The sequence below is a fragment of the Mchenga conophoros genome, linkage group LG7, assembly GCF_057382185.1.
Source record: "Mchenga conophoros isolate Kocher_MC1m ecotype Shallow Benthic linkage group LG7, M_conophoros_male_GT1.1, whole genome shotgun sequence".
Taxonomy (NCBI): domain Eukaryota; kingdom Metazoa; phylum Chordata; class Actinopteri; order Cichliformes; family Cichlidae; genus Mchenga; species Mchenga conophoros.
Window position 1 is genome coordinate 38,787,857 of NC_140532.1, and position 24,671 is coordinate 38,812,527.

The 24,671-nt window shown below is 38.2% G+C and overlaps 1 protein-coding gene across 1 annotated transcript in view; it reads right to left on the bottom strand.

The window, feature by feature from the left end:
* galt (galactose-1-phosphate uridylyltransferase) overlaps positions 1-24,671 on the bottom strand; it is a 42,536-nt gene that overhangs the window by 6,851 nt on the left and 11,014 nt on the right. Inside the window, exons 7-9 of the mRNA XM_085279173.1 lie at positions 19,923-20,045; positions 11,754-11,886; positions 9,037-9,120 (exon numbers count right to left, since the gene is read on the bottom strand). Of these exons, the coding sequence (XP_085135299.1) occupies positions 9,037-9,120; positions 11,754-11,886; positions 19,923-20,045 (340 nt within the window). The remainder of the gene's footprint in view (positions 1-9,036; positions 9,121-11,753; positions 11,887-19,922; positions 20,046-24,671) is intronic.

Genomic DNA, 24,671 nt, shown 5'->3' on the forward strand with positions numbered 1-24,671 from the left:
CTCAAACACACACACAGACATCTCATAAAGCAACCAGAGTCCAGCGGTGCAGCTTGGTTAAGCTACAAAGAAGTAACACGTTTATACAAGTTAAATGTGGAGAGTAGATTTCTTTAGCTCATCTTAAAGGGACTCTGTCAAGCAATGAAAGTGGAAGTGTGGTGGTTTGGAGTAAAAGTTTAAGCTCATGTTATTGTTGTTTATGCTAAGTAACTGTAATTAAGGTACGTTTAAGTTGATTATAAGGGTTTGCTTATTTTAAGACTGCATTAGATATTTAAAGGTCACATTATAGTATTTTGTTTGACATTGAAGGTTATTTTCTGTTTTACTACAAGTGAAGAGCAATTTACTATTTTGGTTTAAGAGTTTGTGACATATGTTTAAGTTGACTCTTTAAAGTAAAGCAATTTAAGGTCCTAGGTGCTTCATAAGGTGACTATTCACGTATTTAAGTTGACCTAGGTGACTTGAGTGTAGTACAATACCTTTGACTGTCTGTGACATGGAGCAAGAAGGCTGTGACACTGAAGCTGTGGAGCAGCAAGAAGCTTTTGAAGAGCAAGAAAGTTTGCCAGAACCATGCACAAGTAAAGCTACTAAAGAAGGAAGTTTGAGGAAAAGTCAAAGAGTTAAGAAGTTCACTGAAAGGGGCCAAGCACTACATGATGAAAAGGTGAACAAGCTTCAAGCTCGCTTCAAAGTCAGTTATGAAATGTGGAAAGTTGTTGCAAAACAAGGCAAAAAGGCACTTGAAGAACCTGTTAGTGCAAAACTTAAAGAGCTTATCGGCCGAGTTGAACATACCTCGGCAGAAGTGAAACAAGTTTATGATGAACTGCGCAATCATGAAACTCCTGATGCAGACACTCGCCGCAGAGTGTCTGCAAAAGCGAAGAGAGCTTGAAAGGCTAGAAACAGTAAAGAGAATGAATGCTGCTAAAGCACGTTTGAAAGTGTACAATGACGAAGGAAGCTCAGATGAAGAAATATCAGACCTTCTGCACGAAAGGAGCAAACGGAGAAATGTCACAGCTAAACCGATGAATCAGTTTGCACATTCGCAACTTAATGCAAATGCAGAGCCGTTTGATATGCCACAAGCCAACTTAAGGTCACAACCAAGAGAAAGCAAACAGGAAGATAGTACCACAACATTGGCCCAAGCTCTAGCTGAGTCCATTCACATAAGTCGCCTACCAGTACCAGAACCTACAGTCTTCAACGGAGATCCTCTCAAGTACAAGGATTGGAAAATGTCGTTTCAAATGCTGATAGACAGAAAGAACATCCCAGTGAATGAAAAGATTTACTATCTTCACAAGTATGTTGGAGGACCGGCGAGAAAGGCTGTTGAGAGTTATTTTCTGTTGGGAACAGAGCGTGCTTATTACTCAGCATGGAACATTTTGGAGGAAAGATATGGAAGTTCATTTGTAATCACCAAAGCTTTCAGAGATAAGTTGACATCATGGCCAAGGATTGGGAACAAGGATAGCGTTGAACTTCGAGAATTTTCAGATTTTCTCAGAGGATGTGAAGCGGCCATGCTTCAGGTTAAAGGTCTTGAAGTTTTGAATGACTGCAATGAGAATCAGAGAATGCTAAGCAAGCTACCTGATTGGTTGTCAGCAAGATGGAATCGAAAGGTCATTGAAATTGAAGAACAAGATGGTTCTTTTCCAACATTTAGCCACTTTGTTGACTTCATTGCGAGAGAAGCCAAGATTGCGTGCAATCCAGTAACATCGCTTCATGCACTCAAAGCAGGTGACTCAGAGAAAATGAAATCTTTCAAGACAAGAAGTGTTGGAGCAAAGGTGCTAGTGAGTGCTGCAGAAGAGACGTCCAACACAAAAAAATGTGTGTTTTGTGAAAACTCAAATCATAGCATTCACACATGTAGGAAGTTTATGGACAAGGTCTTGAGTGAAAGAGTCAAATTTGTGCAAACTAAGGGACTGTGCTTTGGATGTCTAGGCTTTGGACACCAATCAAAGAAATGTGAAAGGAGAAAGATATGTGACACATGTAAAGGGAAACACCCGACATGTTTGCATGAGGAACGAGACAAAACCTCAAAGAAAAGGAAAGAAAAGGAAAGTGACAAGGAACCACAAATGAAAGAGATGGAAGGCAATAAAGAGAGTAGAGAAACCAAACCCAAGGAAGCACCAAGTGAAGCAATATCAAACCGTGTGATTCAAAGTGACAGAAGTAATCTCACATCTACAATCATTCCAGTTTGGTTATCCACAACAAGCAATCCTGAACATGAGATTCTTCTCTATGCTCTTCTTGATAGCCAAAGTGACACGACATTCGTCTTGAAGGAAAAGGCAGATGCTCTGGATGCAGAGAAGGAATGTGTGCAGTTAAAGCTCTCGACAATGTCTTCTAAAGACACTTTAGTACCAAGTCAAAGGCTGTCTGGGTTACAGGTCAGAGGTTTCTCTTCTTCAAGGAGAATTCCTCTTCCTGTGACATACACAAGAGAGTTTATTCCTGCGAATTTGAGTCATATTCCCACACAAAGGACAGCAAGAGCGTGGCCACACTTAGAGCACCTGGCTGAAGAAATCGCTCCACTGATTGAATGTGACGTAGGCCTGCTCATTGGTTACAATTGTTCACAAGTGTTGGTACCCAGAGAAGTTGTGGCGGGAAAAGATAATGAACCTTTTGCCCAAAGAACAGACCTTGGCTGGACAATAGTTGGAGGAGCTAATCCATGTGTTGACTATGGGGATGCCATAGGATGTAGCCACAAGATCATTGTCAAGGAAGTGACACCCAATCAGTCAGCTGAGCAGTTGGTCAAAGAAGTGCAATACGTCTGTCGCACACAAGTCAAAGAGGTGGTCACATCTGCAGATGTAATTAAAGTGCTCGAGTCCGACTTCAATGAAAGAAAGGTGGAAGATTCACACTTCTCACAAGAAGATTTAAGGTTCATCTCCATAATGGAAGAAGGAGTGAAGATGAAAGCAGATGGACACTGTGAGTTACCTTTGCCATTTAAGGAAGACAGACCAAGTCTGGCAAACAACCGGAGCTGTGCAGAACACAGACTCAAAAATTTGAAGAGAAGATTTGAGAAGGACAAGCAATACCACAAAGACTACACAGAGTTCATGAGAGAGACTATAGAGCGTGGTGATGCAGAAAGAGTTCCCTCTGTAGACCTGGACAAAGGCCCTGCCTGGTACATTCCACACCATGGAGTGTATCATCCTCAAAAGCCTGGCAAAATAAGAGTGGTGTTTGATTGTTCAGCAAAGTACGGAGGGGTGTCCTTGAACGACTACCTGCTTACAGGGCCAGAGTTAACCAACTCTCTAGTGGGGGTCCTGTGCCGATTTCGGAAAGGTCCAGTTGCAGTGATGTGCGACATTGAGCGCATGTTTCATCAATTCAGAGTCAGAGAAGAAGATCAAAATTACTTTCGCTTCTTGTGGTGGGACAATGGAGACTTCAACTCTACTCCATCTGTCTATCGCATGCGCGTACACTTGTTTGGAGCTGCTTCTTCCCCTGCCTGTGCGAACTTTGGTCTCAAGTATATTGCTGCACAAGGTCAAGGCAAGTTCAGTGAAGCTACCATAAGATTCATTGAGCGAAATTTTTATGTGGACGATGGTCTTATCAGTTTCCACTCAGAAGAAGAGGCAATTTGTTTGGTGAAGGAAGCAAAGGAACTTTGCAGCACAGGAGGCTTGCGACTTCACAAGTTTGTTTCAAACAGTAAGCAAGTGCTTAATTCGCTACCGGAAGAAGATTGTGCAGAAACAGTAAGAAAGGACTTGTCACTGGGCGAGCAACAAATTGAAAGAGCCCTAGGTGTCAAATGGTGCATCGACTCGGATTATTTCCAGTTTCGAGTAGTTGTGAACGAGCAGCCACTTTCCAGAAGAGGAGTGTTGTCCACAGTAGCCTCTATTTACGATCCACTTGGCTTTGTGGCACCTTTTGTTCTACTTGGGAAGCAGATACTACAGCAAATGTGTCGAGAGAAAGCAGATTGGGACGAACCACTCACAAGCGATCTGAAGTCACGGTGGGAGTCCTGGTTGTTGGATCTAAAAAATCTAGCAGATGTCAAAATTGACAGATGTTACGTGCCAAAAGATTTTCAAACAGTTCAGAAGTACGAGCTTCACCATTTCTCAGACGCAAGTGTTTCAGGGTATGGTGTTTGTACGTACCTGAGAGCTGTCAGTGAAGCAGGACAAGTCCACTGCGCTCTTGTCTTTGCCAAGTCCAGAGTAGCACCCACGAAGGTTACTACGGTGCCACGATTGGAGCTGTCTGCAGCAGTTGTAGCAGTGCGGATTAGTGACATGCTCAAAGCAGAGTTGGAGCTAGAAGATGCTCAAGAATTCTTCTGGACAGATTCTCAAGTTGTCTTGGGATATATCAACAACGATGCGAGACGTTTCCATGTTTTCGTTGCAAATCGCATTCAGCGTATTAAGGAAAGCACTCAACCGATGCAATGGAAGTTTGTGGTATCAGATCTCAATCCAGCAGATCATGCCTCGCGCGGACTGAAGGCCAAAGACCTCATTACCTCCAACTGGTTTAGTGGTCCAAGTTTTCTTTGGCAAGAGAAACTTCCCCACGAAGAAGTCACGGTGGGGAAACTTGATGCAGAGGATCCAGAAGTACGCAAAGTTGTTGTACTCCATACAACTACAGAAACAAATTCTTTGGCAGAACGTTTTCTGAAATTCTCCAGTTGGTCAAGGTTGGTCAAAGCTATGGCAAGACTTCTCAGATTTGTGAAAGAGTTTAAGGGCTTGGAAAGGAGAAGCAATAAAGCCACTAACCTTGAAGAAAGGAAAGAAGCCGAGCTTAAAGTCATATCCATTGTACAAAGATCAATCTTCTGCAAGGAAATCAAGGCACTTCAAACGCGAAAGGATCTACCCAAGGACAGAACAAATAGACTCTATCGACTCGATCCCTTCCTGGATGAGAAGGGTGTTCTTAGAGTGGGAGGTAGATTAGAGCGTTCTACATTGCAGCCACACGTCAAGCACCCGGTCATCTTACCAAAGACTTGCCATATCGCAAAGTTACTGATTGATCACCATCATCAGCGGGTGAAACATCAAGGACGGGGCATGACGATAAATGAGCTGAGATCGAACGGAATATGGATACTAGGATGCAGTCAAGCAGTATCATCCTTTATCTACAACTGTATTAAGTGCAGGAAATTCAGACGTCGAGGAGAAGAGCAAAAGATGGCAAACCTACCAAGTGAGAGAATGGAGACCACCCCTCCCTTCACGTATTGTGGGATGGATTGTTTCGGCCCATTCTACATTAAAGAAGGAAGAAAAGAACTGAAGCGTTACGGGCTTCTGTTTACCTGTCTATGCTCTCGTGCGGTGCACATAGAGCTACTTGATGATATGTCAACCGACGCTTTTCTAAACTCACTGCGTTCTTTCATCGCTTTGCGTGGGAATGTACGTCAGTTGCAATCAGATCAAGGCACCAATTTTGTTGGAGCCAGACGTGAGTTTCTGGAAGCAGTAAAGGAAATGGATCAGGAAAGTTTGAAACAGCTAGGCTGTGAGTTTGTGATGAATCCTCCCTCTGCCAGTCATATGGGTGGAGCCTGGGAAAGGCAAATTCGTACGATCCGAAGTGTATTGACAACCATTCTGGATCAGTCATCCAGATCATTGGACAGTTCATCTCTAAGAACCTATCTTTATGAAGTGATGGCGATAGTTAACAGCAGACCTATCACCCCACATTTACTCAACGATCCTACTGGACCTCAGCCACTTACACCTAATCTTCTGTTGACCATGAAGTCGTCAGTAATACTGCCACCACCAGGAGACTTTGTAAAGGAAGATTTGTATCTTCGCAAAAGATGGCGTAGAGTCCAGTACTTGGCCAATGAATTTTGGCACAGATGGAAGAAGGAGTACTTATTGAGCCTACAACAAAGACAAAAGTGGCACAAAACAAACAGAAATGCAAAGATCAATGACATAGTGATCGTACAAGATGACCAAGCATCAAGAAACGACTGGAAGTTGGCCAAAGTTGTTGCCATACACCCGAGTGAAGATGGATGTATACGCAAAGTACAACTGTTAATGAGTGACTCATTGTTAGATGACCATGGAAAGAGACTGAGTAAACCAGTTCTACTTGACAGACCTATACACAAGACTGTGACACTATTAGAAGCAGATTAGTTTACATTTCATAAGTTCATAGGTGGAAATCACAAGTGATTTGGTGGGAGTGTAGCTGCCGTCATAGGCAACTCTCGCATTTAAGTTCATTTTATTAGATATGTAAGGTTGAAACAATTAGTAGTTGAAATATTAAGAAATAAATCAATAGTAATTCATGTTTTGTTCATTGGATTTATATGTTTAAATGTGTTATTTTTACTAATTGTGCAATTAGATAGGAACCTTTTCTATAGTGCCGTCTGTTGTTGCTAAGAGGGTATTTTTGGCTGGCACACTCAGCAAGCTAATTGAGACGAGCCACGAGGTTTGCACGTCCACAGTAAGATAGTAAATAGTAAGATAAATAAAAGAGTGCCTTTTTTGGACCTCCCCACGATGTAAGGATTAAAGTTTTATTCCCTTTGAGTGAGGCCAATGAGGTAAATGTTTTCTTTTGTTTATTTTCGTTGTATGTAAATATGCTAGTGTTGCGTGATATTCTAGTGCAATTACCGCAGTGTGAGGTGTAATGTGTATTTTATTGATTGTTTTGTTGGAATGTTTCGCCATATATAATGCTTAGGGGCTTTATTAAGAATATTCATTTAAGTTTGTATTTCTTTTTAGTTCTGACGGCATTGTATCGGCTGTGGTTGGACATCATTACAAGTTAAGGCATGTCGAAGAATCCTCCTGTCCGAAATAAATGTCAGTTAAAACACAAGGAACAAGTTGAGCTTTATTACGACTCGAGGGGAGTAACATATGTGGTACTGAATCCGATACATATCTGATGTTTTAGAAAGTGTCTGCTGTTTGAACGGTCATGTCGCATTAAATCCGTCTTTTACGTCACTGACACAAAACAGACACCAATTATCAGCGCCGGAGAAGCGCCCGAGAAGACATCGTTAACGCTTCCTGGCCATGCGGTGTAGAGGAACATTTTATTTGTACTGTATAATCTGCAGATTCTGACAGAAATCTGCATCCTTTGAAGCATGGCTCCTCTCTAAAACAGCAATAAGGATCATTATTACTCCATATGTAAATAACAAAATAACTTTATAACTTAAGGCAAAATTGGGAAACGTAAAGTCTGAAACAGTCAAATAATACTGTTTGGTCTGGGTCTAAACAGAGCGCGTTGTGTGTGATGTCTTCTTTTGCGCATGCGGGCCGCTTTGAGGGTTCACACTAGAGCGCGTTTGCTGTCACAATTTATTTGTAGTGTGAATGAGCAGACAAAAAAAATGGATTTGATCAAAAAATCGGAATTAAGCATTAAGACCTGCAGTGTGAACGTAGCCTAAGATCTCCTGTTTTACATAAGAGACAAAAAGGTTGTATCTTTTGTAGAAGTTTTAAAAATGTAAATATTTCAATGTGTCTGAGTGCACACTAAAGTGGTAACACAGTAAGTGGCTGATGTCAAAGCTGAGACTTTATCAACCAATTTATTACGGCAGAGATGATGCAATTGCAGCAAGAGCTATCTAAACATCAGAAAACGTGTGTTGCACCTTAACGAACATATATCTTTCCAGTGACATTGGACGAGCTGATCAATATTCATATGTTCATTTTGTGTTGTGTATGATGAAGTGCCTTTGCAAAATTATGTTGGGGAGAAAAGACCGATCAAGGAGATAGGTGGAAGACTGGGGATGAGAAGTCCTCTGCATGTTAATTATGCCGATCTGCCATTATTAAAAAGCATGTCACAAGGTGAACGTTGACTTAATGGAGAAAGGGTGGCACAAATAATTAAATATAACAAGAGGTGGAGAAAAGCAATTGAAAGCTCAAAGAAAAACCAGAGGATGTAAGGAAAAAGGCAAGAAGTGGCATCTTTAATCTTGTGTTGCAGAAAATATAATGCATATGAGGTCAAAGTGGGGTGGATTTTCAGTATTAAAAATCTGCGGGGCTGTCAAAAACATAAGGTGTGACAGAATTTTAATCACCCTCCTTCCATATGACTTCTCATTGGTGCCAATTTGGTGTGGTATGAGAAATCATTTAAATACTGACTATGAAAACACTTGAAAACACACATTTTTATAGATTATTCTATAATAACTGCACTAGCTGATCACTCAGATTCAGTCAAATCATGCAAAATTGATTAGATGGAACTTTACAGTATAAACTGATAATGACCCAAAGCACAGTGCAAAAGCGAACAAAGAGGTTCTCAAGGAAAAGGAATTGGACATCCTTCAACGGCCAAGTCACTCACCTGATCTCAACCAATAGAGCATGCACTTCAGTTGCTAAAGACAAAACCAAAGAACTAGAGATGGACAAAGCAAAAGCCAAGTGATTGCAGTAAAGGCCTAGCAAAGCATCTCAAAGGAGAAAATGCATCATTTGGGGTTCTAGATGTCAGGCAGTAACTGAATGCAAAGTAGTGAAAACCTCCTAATATTTAAAATTGTTAGTTTGTTCAGTTAATTTTGAAAATGAGGCATTGTATAAAAATGGCTATAATTGCTGAACAGTTAAGGCAATACGTTTAGTAAACCTCTTGATTTAAAACTGAGAGTCTGCACTTCAATCACACCTTGATTGACTGATTTAAAATCCACTGTGACAGTTCACAGAAGAAAAGATATACAATCTGTGTCATTTTATATTATTATATGGATATATTACAATATTTTGTAGTAGTCTACATGTGATACATCCATCTATTTATTTAAACTAAAAGTATCTTGAAAGTTTTCTGCCACCTGTCTCTCATATTTCTTTCACTCTCTTAAAATATCATAAAAATATGACTGTTTCTTTTTAATTCCCCCCCCGACCATGCCACTTTTTGTCTTACCATGCCAGCCCATGGAGTATGGAAAAGAGACTTCGAACAGATTGTCATATTTGGTCAGTAGACGCTTCATAATGGCAGCCAGACCTGACAAACAGTAACACAGACATAGATATAATGACTAAAGGCAAATAGTGTGGGAAATAGGGAGCATGAACACATTTACATATACTTATATACCTGTGCGCATAGTTAAAAATTAACTACATGAGGAAGGGAAGCTGAAGCAAGGGTGTAAGAGTGAAAAAAAAAACTTTAAATGTGAAATGAGAAACAAATGCAAGCAAAAAAGCTTTGAACTGAAAAATTTAAAAATAAAAAAATCAGTATTTTGGAGGGAAACTGGAATATAAAAGAAAAAAGTCCAGAATTATTAGTATACAAACAATTACACACACACACACACACACACACACACACACACACACACACACGACAGATAAATAAAAAAATATTCAAAGTAATCTGTCACAATTCATCAGTAGTTTCACTTCTAATATCTAAAATATGATCTCTTCTTTAATTTTATCTTTATCTATCTTTATCTTTGAGAGCTAAAATATTTGTAACACACAGTTCAAAAACATTCTGTCATTGGCTTACAGTGGGGCAAAAAAGTATTTAGTCAGCCACCGATTGTGCAAGTTCCCCCACCTAAAATGATGACAGAGGTCAGTAATTTGCACCAGAGGTACACTTCAACTGTGAGAGACAGAATGTGAAAAAAAAATCCATGAATCCACATGGTAGGATTTGTAAAGAATTTATCCGTAAATCAGGGTGGAAAATAAGTATTTGGTCAATAACAAAAATACAACTCAATACTTTGTAACATAACCTTTGTTGGCAATAACAGAGGTCAAACGTTTACTATAGGTCTTTACCAGGTTTGCACACACAGTAGCTGGTATTTTGGCCCATTCCTCCATGCAGATCTTCTCGAGAGCAGTGATGTTTTGGGGCTGTCGCCGAGCAACACGGACTTTCAACTCCCGCCACAGATTTTCTATGGGGTTGAGGTCTGGAGACTGGCTAGGCCACTCCAGGACTTTCAAATGCTTCTTACGGAGCCACTCCTTTGTTGCCCGGGCGGTGTGTTTTGGATCATTGTCATGTTGGGAGACCCAGCCTCGTTTCATCTTCAAAGTTCTCACTGATGGAAGGAGGTTTTGGCTCAAAATCTCACGATACATGGCCCCATTCATTCTGTCCTTAACACGGATCAGTCGTCCTGTCCCCTTGGCAGAAAAACAGCCCCATAGCATGATGTTTCCACCCCCATGCTTCACAGTAGGTATGGTGTTCTTGGGATGCAACTCAGTATTCTTCTTCCTCCAAACACGACGAGTTGAGTTTATACCAAAAAGTTCTACTTTGGTTTCATCTGACCACATGACATTCTCCCAATCCTCTGCTGTATCATCCATGTGCTCTCTGGCAAACTTCAGACGGGCCTGGACATGCACTGGCTTCAGCAGCGGAACACGTCTGGCACTGCGGGATTTGATTCCCTGCCGTTGTAGTGTGTTACTGATGGTGACCTTTGTTACTTTGGTCCCAGCTCTCTGCAGGTCATTCACCAGGTCCCCCCGTGTGGTTCTGGGATCTTTGCTCACCGTTCTCATGATCATTTTGACCCCACGGGATGAGATCTTGCGTGGAGCCCCAGATCGAGGGAGATTATCAGTGGTCTTGTATGTCTTCCATTTTCTGATGATTGCTCCCACAGTTGATTTTTTCACACCAAGCTGCTTGCCTATTGTTGATTCACTCTTCCCAGTCTGGTGCAGGTCTACAATACTTTTCCTGGTGTCCTTCGAAAGCTCTTTGGTCTTGGCCATGGCGGAGTTTGGAGTCTGACTGTTTGAGGCTGTGGACAGGTGTCTTTTATACAGATGATGAGTTCAAACAGGTGCCATTCATACAGGTAACGAGTGGGGGACAGAAAAGCTTCTTACAGAAGACGTTACAGGTCTGTGAAAGCCAGAGATTTTCCTTGTTTGAGGTGACCAAATACTTATTTTCCACCCTAATTTATGAATAAATTCTTTACAAATCCTACCATGTGAATTCATGGATTTTTTTTTCACATTCTGTCTCTCACAGTTGAAGTGTACCTCTGGTGCAAATTACTGACCTCTGTCATCATTTTAAGTGGGGGAACTTGCACAATCGGTGGCTGACTAAATACTTTTTTGCCCCACTGTATATGTTGGAGAAAAGGTGATGTATTTGCAATTTTAATCAAGTATATAATGTCTATAATGTCTTTAACCTTAAATGCATGTAAACCACTAAACCATACTTTAACAGTGATTAATTATTTGGAATAGTGTTAACACGAAAACCGAAAGATAAAGTTAATCATTATTTTACAAAAAGAAATTGCAAAAACAAAACAATAACAAAAAATTAAGTAATCAGTTACAACAATTTCACATAGTGGAGGATTTGACAAATGTATTAAAAGGTAATACTCTTCTGTAGTTACATAGTACTTAAACAGCTTAGAAAACACTTTTTGAACTTAAAGTGTGTAAAAGGGTCTAAAATTATATACTTTTTCTACTTTGAAGATGATACATATCAGAAATCAAAGCTGCAGGTTCTTCACTCAATCACAGTTTCACCTCAGAGAACTCTAAATTGCCGTATCACTCTCTCAGTCACTAACTCTGTAAGTATCCTTACACACAGACAGTCTTAAAACACACACTTACCCTCTCTTTCCTCTGTTGTCAAGTCACTGATTCGGAGGACATGTCGTCTTGGTAACAACAATGTCTGATAAGGCCAAGTTGCCCAATATGGAACCACTGCCAGCCAATCAGAACTCTCCACCACAACACGTTCCTAAGAGGATACACATTAACATGTTTTAAAGTGTGCAAAGAAGCAGAATTATGTATTACATATCAATAATATAAAGCCTAAATTGCTGATACAAAGCTAAAGTGGCTTCCCAGATACTTCATGAGGTCATCACATTACCATTTTTACAAACCAAAATTACTTCTGCTGTGCAAAAGTCTTTAGCCTCCAAGGTTTTATTTAAATCTCAGTTCTAATAAGCCAGACTTTTTTTTATATTTTTAAAGTTGCCTTAGCAATAGTTTCTTCAGCCTTTCTGAATAACTTCCAAAGCTTTTCTTTGTACATTGGCTGATTTACATTCATTTTCACTCCAGTCCTTGTACCCGACCATTTTCATAGGAATGTGTGTTTATTTATTGAGACACCTAACACTAACCTATGAATCATTCAAGCATAAAAAAGACACCTGACTCAAGGGATGACTCAACAGTGTCCCGTGTACACCTAACAGAGAACAAAGCAAAGAAGCAACATTTAATTGTATCTTTAGGTATTTTTGGTCACGTGCTTTCCTTGAATTTATGAAAAAGCCAAAGATAACACTTTGACAGGCATAACATAGTATTTTCATATCAACAAGGTGATTCCCAAAGAGCTGTTATCAAAAAGCTTGGGATATCTCACCAGGATGTTAAGTGTGTCCTTAAGAATTTTGAGGAAATCAAACAAATAGACGACAAAAAAAGGAACAGGGCTACAAAATTGACCTACAACAGATAAACAGTATCTGAAAGTCATTTCCTTAAGAAATAGGAAAACGTGCAGCAAAGACCTGACACAGGACCTGAGAGGTGCATCTGACCCATCTACTGATACCTCATCGAAATGGTCTCATTGGAAGATTGGTTGTCAAGAAGCTATTTGTAAGCAAGAAAAACAAGGAGACAAAAATTGAGGTTTGCCAAATTACACAAGAACTGACAAGAAAGATCAGTGGCAACAGGTCTTATGGAGTGATAAATCCAAATTTGAAATTTGAGAAAGGTAAACAGTAAAAGTCTGCAGCTGACTGTAAAATACAATAGAGGCTCTGTCATGGTTTGGGGCTGCATTTCAGGCAATAGTCCTTCAAGAAGCTATGAAGACAGTTCATGCTATGTTGGATAATAAAAGGAGATCATACCAAATGTTGATTTTTCAAGCCCATTAAATTGTACAAACTTAGTTTTTGCCTTGTATTGTGCATCTCCATTTGTTTCATGTTTTGCGCCGCACCCATTTCCCATTTTCCTAACAAAAAAAACCTTTCCACATTATTGTATACTGTAATTATACCTTTTATGGTATGTGTCATACAGATACTGTATACCTGTATAGGGTTTTGCTGTCTTATATTATGCAAACAGAAAAAAAAAGAGAAAAGAAAATTTCCATGATACATAAAGATATACCCGATGCTACACAGGAACATTCACACTTATGTTTGCTAAACTAAAATTACCCTACACATGTTGAAAGTAGTAATTTGATCCCTTTAGCTTATTACACTAGAAAAAGGAGCCATAAAGTTAAAAAAAAGAAAATAGCATGTTGTAACAAAGTGGGTTCAAAATGGTAATATAATGAGTCAGTCAGGTTTGGCTGTTCGCAGCAAGTAGCCTAATTATCATAAATTGTTTATATGCAAAATGTGTCTGAAGCCAAGAATTAACAAGCTGATGAATGGGCACAAACAAGCCCTGACCTTGCTATTACAATCCATCAAAAATAGATAAGTGTGTGCACATGCTTGTGTGTGTGTTAAATCACTAGCATGAATCTGATGCAACTTGGCTAGTAATCCCAACAGAATACATGCAATCGTTTTTTCCTCTTTGCATTTTACTTCCAGGTTCTGTTTGTTTGCATGTATTTCCTAACAGAACTCACTGCTTATTGTTATCAAAGCACAGACCTGATAAATTAACACCTCAAAGGGTTCTTTAACCAAAGATATGAAGCTAAGATGCCTGTCTGTTGCTTAGTACTGCCAGGTGAAGAGTGAATTTATAAAAGCTGGAAATCTGAAATCTGATCTGTGAGTGTATTGAGACTGAAAAGAACTGTGGCAGAAAGCCAAAATCATCAGCTATACAACTGCACTTCTTGGTTTCCATCATCCATAGCACCTAATTGACACACTGCACACAGGCTTGTATGATGTGTGATTTCGCTTGCCTAAAAAGAACAAGTTGAATTCAAGTCAACGAGCAGAAACAATCCAAGGATCACTGATAGAAGAAAGGATTTACCAGAGCCTAACTGTAAAAGTAAAGTTTGTGTTAAATTGATAATGCTGAATGGAGCACTCAGTGAATCACATCTCTCAAAATGGTACTAAAATGATTTTATAGTGTGCTGTGTATAATCATAAGGTTTGTAAGAGACAAGAATAAAATAATACACAGATCAACAACTCAACACAATGCATTGTCAAAGGAAATAAATACACATACCTTCTCTATACTGGCTTCTTGTAATTTTGAGATTGTTTTTAAATTTTACTTATCACTTTTAAAGCATGTTTTGATCTGGCTCCAGGCTACATAGCAGATGTGTTACCCCGATATCAGCCATCTTACAGCCTTAGATCCTCAAGTGCTGCCCTCCTGGTGTTTCCAAAGTCAAGGCTTAGAATATCCTTTTGAATAACCCACCTGAGTATATAAGTCTTGGAAAATCTGTGACTTGTCTCAAATTAATTCCAAAAAACACATTTTCATAAACTTGCTTTTATGTGATGTTTGCGCTCTCTTTCTTGTTCTTTATTTTGTTGTTATTTGTGTATCTTTTTTGACTGTCTTGTGTATTTTGTATGCAGTGTTTTTCTGTCTCTTAACCTAAGTTTAATTTTACAGTTTTATTTCTGGCCATAACCTCTGGCTTTCTTTTCAAATTTCTACTTGTACTTGCCTCTGAAAGCACTGTGCAAATTCTGTTTTTGAAAGGTGCTTTAATTATTCAGTGTACACCTAGTTTGCCTGATTTTTGATTTCCTTCACTCTTTTTATTTGCAACCATTTGCACATCAGAAATCATAACTTATCAGAGTCTAGCAACATACCTACAATCCAACCTGAGCAAAGGGAGTTAGACTAACAGAAAACAATTAACAATAGTTCAAAGGTTTAAATACTGAACATGTTTCTACCAGCATGTTGTTCACCCTTGTTGCACCTTCTGTGCGGTGATTGCCGAATTTTGGACCCTGGATTTCCTCCAGGTATTCAAGACATCCCCCACACCAGCAGAAAATAATGTATTGTGACTCAATCTGTCATTTCCCATCACTGTGTTTCTAACCCCAGAACTAGAGTTGTTGTGCAATACTACTATAAACCTAATTATCAGTAATCACACTTCTAGCCAGATAAGAGTCGGAGCTATAATTCTTCCACAGGTTTGAACAAGCTTGCCCAGAAAGGCATTAGTGCATAATTAATGGATCTACAGGGAATAATGTGCTGTTAAATAACTGTGGGGGGAAAACACAAAGTAATCTAACAGAATCACAAAATGTTCAGTTCTCCTAATCAAGTGAATTTGCTGTATAGAATTCTACTTAGTGCCTGGAGTAATACCACAGAGACCATGGCTTCTGTTTCACCACATACGCTTTATTTATTTATCTTTTAAAAGGGATGATGTAGCGCAACACTGTAAAGAAAACTGTATAATATTTTAATGCAAATTATTTAATCAAATCACCATGACTCACATTTTATGCTTTTAACCATAAAATTTTTTTTAACCTAAAAGCACTTACGCTACATATATCTACATAGTTTCTTCTATTTTTGTTCTATTAACACTCAGTTTTTTTATTCTTTATCCTCAAGCCTACTCAAGTTCTTTTGTCTTCAGTACTTTCAACAGAATTACAGAGAAACACAATGAAGATGGAAAACTGAGAGCCAGAATGGTGAGGAAAGATTGAAGAGGAGGTGCTATTAAATGACAGAGAGGAAGCGAAGGGTGGCGTAAAACAGACACTTCACGGACAGCAAATCCCAAGGAGTTTTACTCAATTAGCTTAGAAAGTTTTTGTTTCAAAGTCAAGAGTGTCACCTGGGAGCCGAAGACCAATTCAGAGACCTCTAAACACGGCAGTGTGCCAATTTAAGGTCCTAACCACGAGGTCAGAGAGACAGGAGCAAGGAGCCAGCGAGAGGGAGAGAAGGAGAGAGACGTTAGAAGACGACAAGGCTTTTTTGCACACACACACTTCTACTTTCACACTGATTTTATAAAGGTCAGTCCCCATGAGTACCTGTCTAGGAGATTCAAGTGTCTACTCTGCTCTTCTCAAAGCCTTAATGCTATCCTCTCTATCTCCCTCACATACAGACACACACTCCCAGTAGAACAGGTCAGCTCATTCCCTGAATGAATCAGAGGCTGTCTGATTTTTTCTTTTTTCCTCTCACCTGCATGTCTTTCTCTCTTTGTGACTTTGCATCTCTGTTTGTGCCTTCACTCCTCTCTCTCTATCTCCACTCGACTCCTGCAAGCTTCTTTTGTTCTTTCTGTCTCTCGTTCCATCTACTTGCTTCTCTGCCTTCGTCTTACTTTACTCCTTGCAGTTAATCTGAAACGCTCTTCACCCATTCTTAAACTTGAAATACTTTTTTGGCATAAAAAAAAAAAACAACTACAAAAAAACCAAAAACGCTTTCAATTCAAGAGTAGGCTACAAGTAGAAAAATATCACTGTCTAGTTGTATGTGATTTTCAGCTGCATTTTTAATATCTAATCAAAATAATAATGACCACAATTTACGGTAAATGAGCAGGAAAATGAACAGTTTACAAACCAAAAGTGAAACTTTAGCAACTAACAGAAAAGAAGTTAAGGGTCTTTTTATATTTAAAAGGCTTATTTGAGTCTATGCGTGCATGTGCACGTGTGTATGTGTGTGTTCATAAATGTTAACTGATGAATCATCCTAACTAAAAAGTAAAATAAAAAAAGTTCAACATTATGGATAAAAAATGATTTCCTTTCTTGCAAATATTTATATAAAATGATTGGTATCAGTCTTTCAAGGCCTTTACATTAAGTATGCAGGTGGTGCTCATCAGTCTGACTTTGCCCAAACATTGCTTTTTAAAAGGAAGAGCTACTCTGGCTACTCTCTGGTAAAAAAAAAACAAAAAAAACAAAAACAAAAACTAACTACCATGATCATCACTATTTAATAATGTTGTATATTTATTGTTGTGCGCTTCCCCTCTTTAATATATAGAAAAAAGTGAAGTCAAGGCAATTAACTGTCATGGTGTGTAGGTTATACATAGTGTGAGAAATGTGATGAAGAGGGCCCAAGATCCTTACACAGGATGCAGGCAGGAATTAACCAAAGAAAGACATTTATTTAGAAAGTCCTGATTTTCTGTCTTCTTTCTCAGAATTATGAAAAAAGTCAGAATTCTGACTTTATTGTCTGTAGGTTTTAATATCAGGTTTAATGTAGACATGAAAATGTAGTCATTCTTGTCATCTTGGTAGAAAATATAGTTTGTGATATTAGTAATGTGATATCATTACTTTAATTGGGAATAGTTGCCCCAGTAAATTTACATCAAACTACAAGAACATCTTACAGGTGGAAGTCTAAAACTGAAGGCACAGCTAGGTAATATCATTACAACAAGATCAACTGGTAGCATACTGTATTTTCCGCACTATAAGGCGCACTTAAAATCCCTTAATTTTGTCAAAAATCAACAGTGCGCCTTATAATCCGGTGTGCCTTATGTATGAATTCTGGTTGTGCTTACTGACCTCGAACCGATTTTATGTGGTACACGGCGCTCAAAAATCTGTCAAGAAATGTTTTAGTATGACTTTGGTAAGCTACGAAGCTGCACCGCTTAATGGATTGTCAGAGCATTACGGCTACCGTAGTCAGGAGCCTCGTGGAGTAATCTGGGTCCAAAACTCCGTCAACTTCAGGTCCCAAAGTCAAACGAACACTGCGGCATCACTCAGAGTTAAACACTGTCTAAATTCTTTCATCTTTAATAAAATGATCAGCGTTGCTGCTTTACCAGGTGTAACAACTAAATTTAACATCCAGGCATCCATGAAAACAGAATTTATTAAATTTAACGGAATTAAGTTAGCAGGAAGTTAGCTCACTAGTTTCTACCTAAACATTATATAGCATGTTCTGACTGAGAGATTTCTGAAAAAATTAAAACGTACAGCTCAGCTATCACTTCCAACATAAATGTAGAAAGGAAAGTAAACAGCAGTGACATTTGTAGGGTTACTGAAGTTCGGCTAGCTGGTATATAATGATGTGCTACGTGATTGCTAGCGACACAGCTATGTTAGCATAACATAAACAGTGAAGCTGGAGGACGAACGCTAACTTTTTTCCACTCGATAAAAGTTCCCAATGCTGTAAACAGACCAAACTTCAGTCAGGAGAATTGAGATAATTAATCCACAATACAAGGTTAGTCATTAATATACTGCAACAACACAGGAATGGAGGAGCTGCGAGAGAATTCAACATTGATTAATCAATGGTACGGAAGTGGAGGAAGCAAGAAGAATGAGTTGAGTAAAATTTAATCTGATTTTTTTTTCCGTTTAATGCACCTTATAATCCGGTGTGCCTTATGGTCCAAAAAATACGGTATTTGGGTAGCTTATGGGTGGATAAACAAAAGTGAAGCAGGTTTACAAAAAAAGGGTTTTAGCTGTGAATATAACCTGAGGTTAAGTATATTAAAAGTGGCATAAGTAAGCCAGTTCTCCATGGTTTCAGATAGAGATGTAAAAATTCACTCCCAATTCGTTCTGGGTTTCTGCTAAGTGTATGCTCACTAATAAGACATTTGCCAACCTGCTAAATGTACTCAGTGCTGTCTTCAGTGGTTACTGCTGCTGATGCTGTACACATGACTGAAAGATCACTCAAATACACCCACACTGAGTTTTCCTGTTCTTCTGGCAGGTTGAAGATTGATGCTGCAGCATTATGTTAATGAGCATCTCTGCTGTCCAATCACACGCTTCACTGACCAAGAGACAGGCAGATGATGTGGATGGGAAATCAAAAGAGAATGGTGAGGTATAAGTAAGAGAGAGGAAAAGAGCAGCATGGCAGAAAAGTGTAGTAAAGTAGACAGATAAAGAGAGCAGTCATGGTGAGAAAAACACTACGGCAGAGGTTTGCAGGCATCCTGCATTTCGAGGAATTTCCATCAACATTATATCAAAAAAATAACTGAAGTAATATATTAAGAAAATCATTTGATTAAACAGGCCTTCGGAATCATGTATTATGGTTTGAGTTGCATATTTGACCTGGGAGACCACATCTCTTGTACGTCTCCTTGTGGAGCACACATTAGACATCAATTTCTGGATAATACACTGGATACACTTTCCATAATTCATGACTTTAGAAATTTTGAATCTGATAATAACCTGACCTCACAGGAAGAGTAAAATACAAGCTTTGGGAACACTTTATAATAGCTACTGTTATTAAATAGGAACTTGACAGGTAATTAAACTTCTCTTAAAAGATAATTACAAAATTACACAATGGAATGAGTTCGGTTTATGCACCAAAACTACAGTGTAGGATTTAACAAACCATGCTTAAAATCTACTCATCCACAACCTTAAAACTGGACAATGGAAAATTTTGCTTAAAGGGTGCATACTGTATTAAAATGGGGTCCTGCCATGGCACAGATACCACAGTACACCTTCATCCATCTCTGTGTCCAACAGTTTTAGACACACGGCAAAAGAAAGTCTTGCTGTTATAATTCCATATACAATAAATAATATAATTATTTTAAATTACCCAAATGTAATTATTGAATAAACAACTGATGGCGTAACTAATCATTCAGAAACATTATTAATTATCATTAATTAATTATTATATATTTTGTTTGTTTATTTTGTGAATTAAAATGTATTAAATTACAGATTACAAATTACTATTTCAAAAATGTTCACATGTTTTAAAGGTTACCAAAACAATGTGTTTATGTGTGAGCCGTACCTTTTTCTCAGCCTCCCGTTTGGCATATTGCAGCAGCATTGGCTCTCCGTGTTTCTGATAGTATGCTCTCTGACAGCGGTCTGACAGGGCCGGCTCATTAGGAAGAAAGTTGCTGGCCCACACCTATATGAAAGCAGAACGCTGATTATGATCATGATGATGATGATGGAGATGACAGATGGAAAAACATAGAATATAGAATAACTTAATATGTGTGTGTGTGTGTGTGTGTGTGTGTGTGTGTGTGTGTGTGTGTGTGTGTGTGTGTGCGCGCGCGCGCGCATGCGGTTACACTACAGTGTGTTTAGATAATCAAAGGGTTATTAAGTGAATCTACCCACTTTTTCCCCACTGCCCTGATTCCAAATGACCACATTACATTTGCTATTTAATAGGGTGATTTATCAATATCACTCAATCAATAAATGTTTTACAGATGCAGAATTCAAGCTTTCAAAACACTTTCTTTTCTTTCAGGCTTCTCATATTGATAAATGGGTTTTCCCCTGCAGCCACAGGCTTTCATTTATTTCAATACAAAGTAAAAATCAGTTCCCATACACTAAAACTTAATTAAGACAGGTACTTTATCAATGTGAAAAGCACTGACTGGCCCTGAGAATGTATTTTCTCGATGTGCTCCCCAGTCAGAACCTTTTGTGAACCCGGTTTGGTTCACAAAAATAGATTTGGACTATTGTGACACCCTTCTCTCTGCCTCCAATAAAGTTCTTGTCTATTCTTAATGAAATCTGGCCGACACCTGGGTCTTCATCTGAGGCACTCAGTGGGTCTAGAAAGTTTCTGTTGGAAAAGAATTACTTGCAAGTCATAAGATCCTATTGCACATGGGCTCAAAATTATCTACTGCAGTTGAAACAGTTGTTACACATTAGAAATCTGCTGTTCTGCTACTGTCTAAGCTCATCACACGCAACTAATCAAATGGACCAAGGCTGTGTTTCAAATATGGTGCCAAATGCTTATAATTATAATCTATTGACATTTGTTGGGCTTTTTGCTTAATTTGTCGACAACTACCAATCAAGAATTGGAGCTCTAAGGTTTAAGACGTATGTGAATAAACTCTCTAGTGAGTAAGGAAGTAAATAAGAAAGTGAATTATAAGGAAACACATAGTGAAAATACTCCAGGAAAATAATTTAAAGTTAGCAAAAATGACAAATCTCTGTCATTGCGACACCTGCATTTTTTTTTTGTCTACTCTACTGTGCTTGGGATCACTGCCCTGTTACATTACCCAGTTTTGGGCAAGCCTTAGCTCTCAGACAGCCTCACATTTGACTCATGAATATTTTGGAATACAGAAGAGTTTGTGGTCAACTCAATGACTGAAAAATCTAAAGTTTTGTGGTTTGTACAAATGCAACTTTTCAAATCTAAGATGTGCTGTCATGTTATTTTAAGAACAAGCATGGCTTGTTTGTCTTCTAAACAAGCCATGCTTGCTTGGTACTTTTCTATTTGTGCCCTTGGGAATTTTAATATTTAACATGCTAACTGAAGCCTGTAGATGAGTTTGAAATGTAGCTTTTAATTTTTCACTGAGCACTGCACAGTCTGACATCTGACATCCATTCCTGGGAAAATTGAGGCATTGTTTTAATGTTCCAGACCAGCCAAACCCAATACTGGTTCTCCCAGAGGTGTCTTCCTATTCAAAGGGAGTTTTCCTTTCCAATGTTTCCAAGTGCTTGCTCATAGTCCTGTGAAACCTTTTTTTTTTGCTTTGTACACACAAAATTAAATTCTTGTGATAATTGCACCTGGCAAGAAAAATAAAATAAAACAACTGTCTTGATCGTTAACAGAGACAAACAAATTGTTCAAACTTTGCTCTCATCAACCACCAACTGGCATTCCCCACCAGGCTATGTTTACTCTAAATGAAACAATGGTATTATCTCTGATTGAGAAAGTGAGCATCCCTGGAGAAAATGATGCTGCAACACATTCATGCAAATTTATGAAACAAAAGTATTTTTTTGGTTTCACACTATAGTTCAGCTGCATTCTGGGAAGCTTTATATGGATAATAGTGAGCATCAGACCAGACATTTGCATTACCCATGCAAAATATAGGATTTTAATGGCTGTAAAAGCAGTGCCAAATAACTCAACTTGACAGTGCACGTTAAATGATTGCCTAAGACAACTGTTACTGAGGTTTTGAATGAGGCACTGTATTTAATTTGGGGTTTGTTAAGAACATCACTGCCTCCCTACATATACTTGTGCTCATTAGTGTGGATGCAGAGTAGACAATGCATTGTATATTCATCCTCTAAAGACTGAAAACTTCACCAGAATATTGATTAGGTATGTGGCTGCTTTGTGTGCATACGTCTGTTCTTTTAAGGTATTTCTTTCTACTACGGTGATCTTGCTTTCTAGTGGGATGTCTTTTTTAATATGTGTCAATTTTATTGGAATCTTTTAGGTCTTCCATAGTGTTCTGAAATCGAAAATAGCATATTTGTGTCAGGCATCAGGAGTAGATTTTCCAGTTAAATCATTCCACTATATGATGAACAGAGTAATAACCGGAGGCATCCTCTGATACTTTAAATCAAAATCAATTCAAATTCAAATTTTATTTGTCACGTACACAGTCATACACAGTACGATATGTAGTGAAATGCTTGGACAACTGCTCGTGACCTAAAGAAAACAAAAAAGGAAAAGGCTATGAATAAGATAGGAAATAAATATGAAAAATTAAAAAGGGTAAATTTAACTAGGAAGGAATAAAATATAAATTAAGGTTAAAAATGAAATAACTGTACAACACAAATTAGAATGAAGGGTAAATTTAACTGGGAGAATAAGATAAAATATATAAATTAAAGTTGAAAATAAAATAACTGTACAACAAAATACACAATATAGAACTATATAAGAATGTATGAAGAAATATAAATAAATATATACAAAATAACAGCAGCGTGATTTAAACACCACCGCTTTACACTGTGTTGGAGATTCCTTTCTGATTTCAGACTTTTTTTCTTTTTTTACCCATAATGTAGTGCAGGGATAACACAGTGACAGATTTGAACCTGTCAACCTTTTGTTAAGGTTCAAAATTAAGTCCTGCTTTGAATACAGAAATTTTAGGTGGAAATGCAAAATGGTTCCTACTGAGTGCAGGCTGGAGCTTTCATGTTCTCACGGTGCCTACGTGGCTTCTCTCTGAGTATTCCAGCTTCCTCCCACAGTTCAAAGACATGCATGTTAGGTTAACTGGTGATTTAAATTAACTGTAGGGATGAATGTGAGCACAAATGCTTGTCTGTCTCTCTGTGTTAGACCTGCAACAGACTGGATAGGATCCTGGGATAGGCTCCATAGCCCTCACAACTCTGAATTGGGTATGTGGAAGGAAATAGATGGATGATAATCAAGATTTTCTTCTTCCCTTTCAGTCAGTTCTGCTGACCTTGCCCAATAGTTGTCATATTAACATGGGTTTGGATTTATGAATAATACTTAGCATGTAATAAAACAAATGCAATAAAGTAATACTTTTAAGCAGCTGGAAGTTATTAATGTTTCCTGGCATGTTGCCTCAAGCTGCGATAAGACCCTTTCCACAATCACTGCTGTAGAAACTAGATTTATGTTCATATTAATGGCTTTTGGCTAAAGGTTGCACCATGCTTTTTCAAGCATGACCCTGGGAAGGCAGAAAGAAACAGACTTTGTTGTGTTTTTATTAAATGTGCACATGCTGTTTATCTTCATACTTCCCGGTACGTGTAGATACATACATGCCTGCCAACATCTGCAGTTTTGGGTCTATTTGTACACCTGTGTTTTGTGTACATTAATTAATGGCCAACAGGAGACTGCTAATTCTCAAAGAGAGAAAATTAAAGAGAACACAGACAAGAAAAACAAAGAATGTAATTACTCTGGCAAGATAAAACTTCTGAAAAAAAAGGTATTATCTTTTACTGCAAATAACAACATCATCATGGCTTTTACTTCAGCTTCCAAGTATAACATCTGAAATAAAATATATACTCTGGAAATAAATATTAACTCAATGAATATCTGGTCCTCACGGTCAATTCGTAGCACTTTGCAAAATTAATTTTCTATATTCTTTGGACTGCTTACATAAAAAAAATTATATCACTATTCCAGAGGCATATGTTTTCCTTCCTCCACTTACATAAAAATACATAAAGCTCTTTTCCTTTGAGACCAAAGTTATCAGAAGCAATGCTGCCTCCAGAACATGATTAACATTTTCTGTTGATTATTCTTCAAAGTCTTAGATCTACCCTTCGTATGTGTTGGCCTGGAGGGGTTGCCTGGCTGTACACATAGACGAACACACGTTTAAACCACTCTTTTCTTGGACTTTGATGTCTAAAGCAAGGGAAATCTAGTCTGCAGGAAAATCCTAAATAAATAAATAATAAACATTTTCAAAAAGCCCCACCAAAGACTGGATCCAGGTTTGATTCTTGATCTTTATAACAGACATGAAAAACTAAATACATATGTGTCCTTTTTATCTATTTACAGTAATGGAAGTGTATTATAGAAATTTGGTGTATAGAAAGTATACGTATCTTCAACAAACTTGGATTATTTCTATTACAACCCTGTTATTTTGAGGTTGCGTACTGCCATCTGTTGGTCATTTCTATATTTCAGAAAATAGCAGCTGATTCAGATTCTATTATGGTTTTGCTTCTGTGTAGTGATGAGCATATT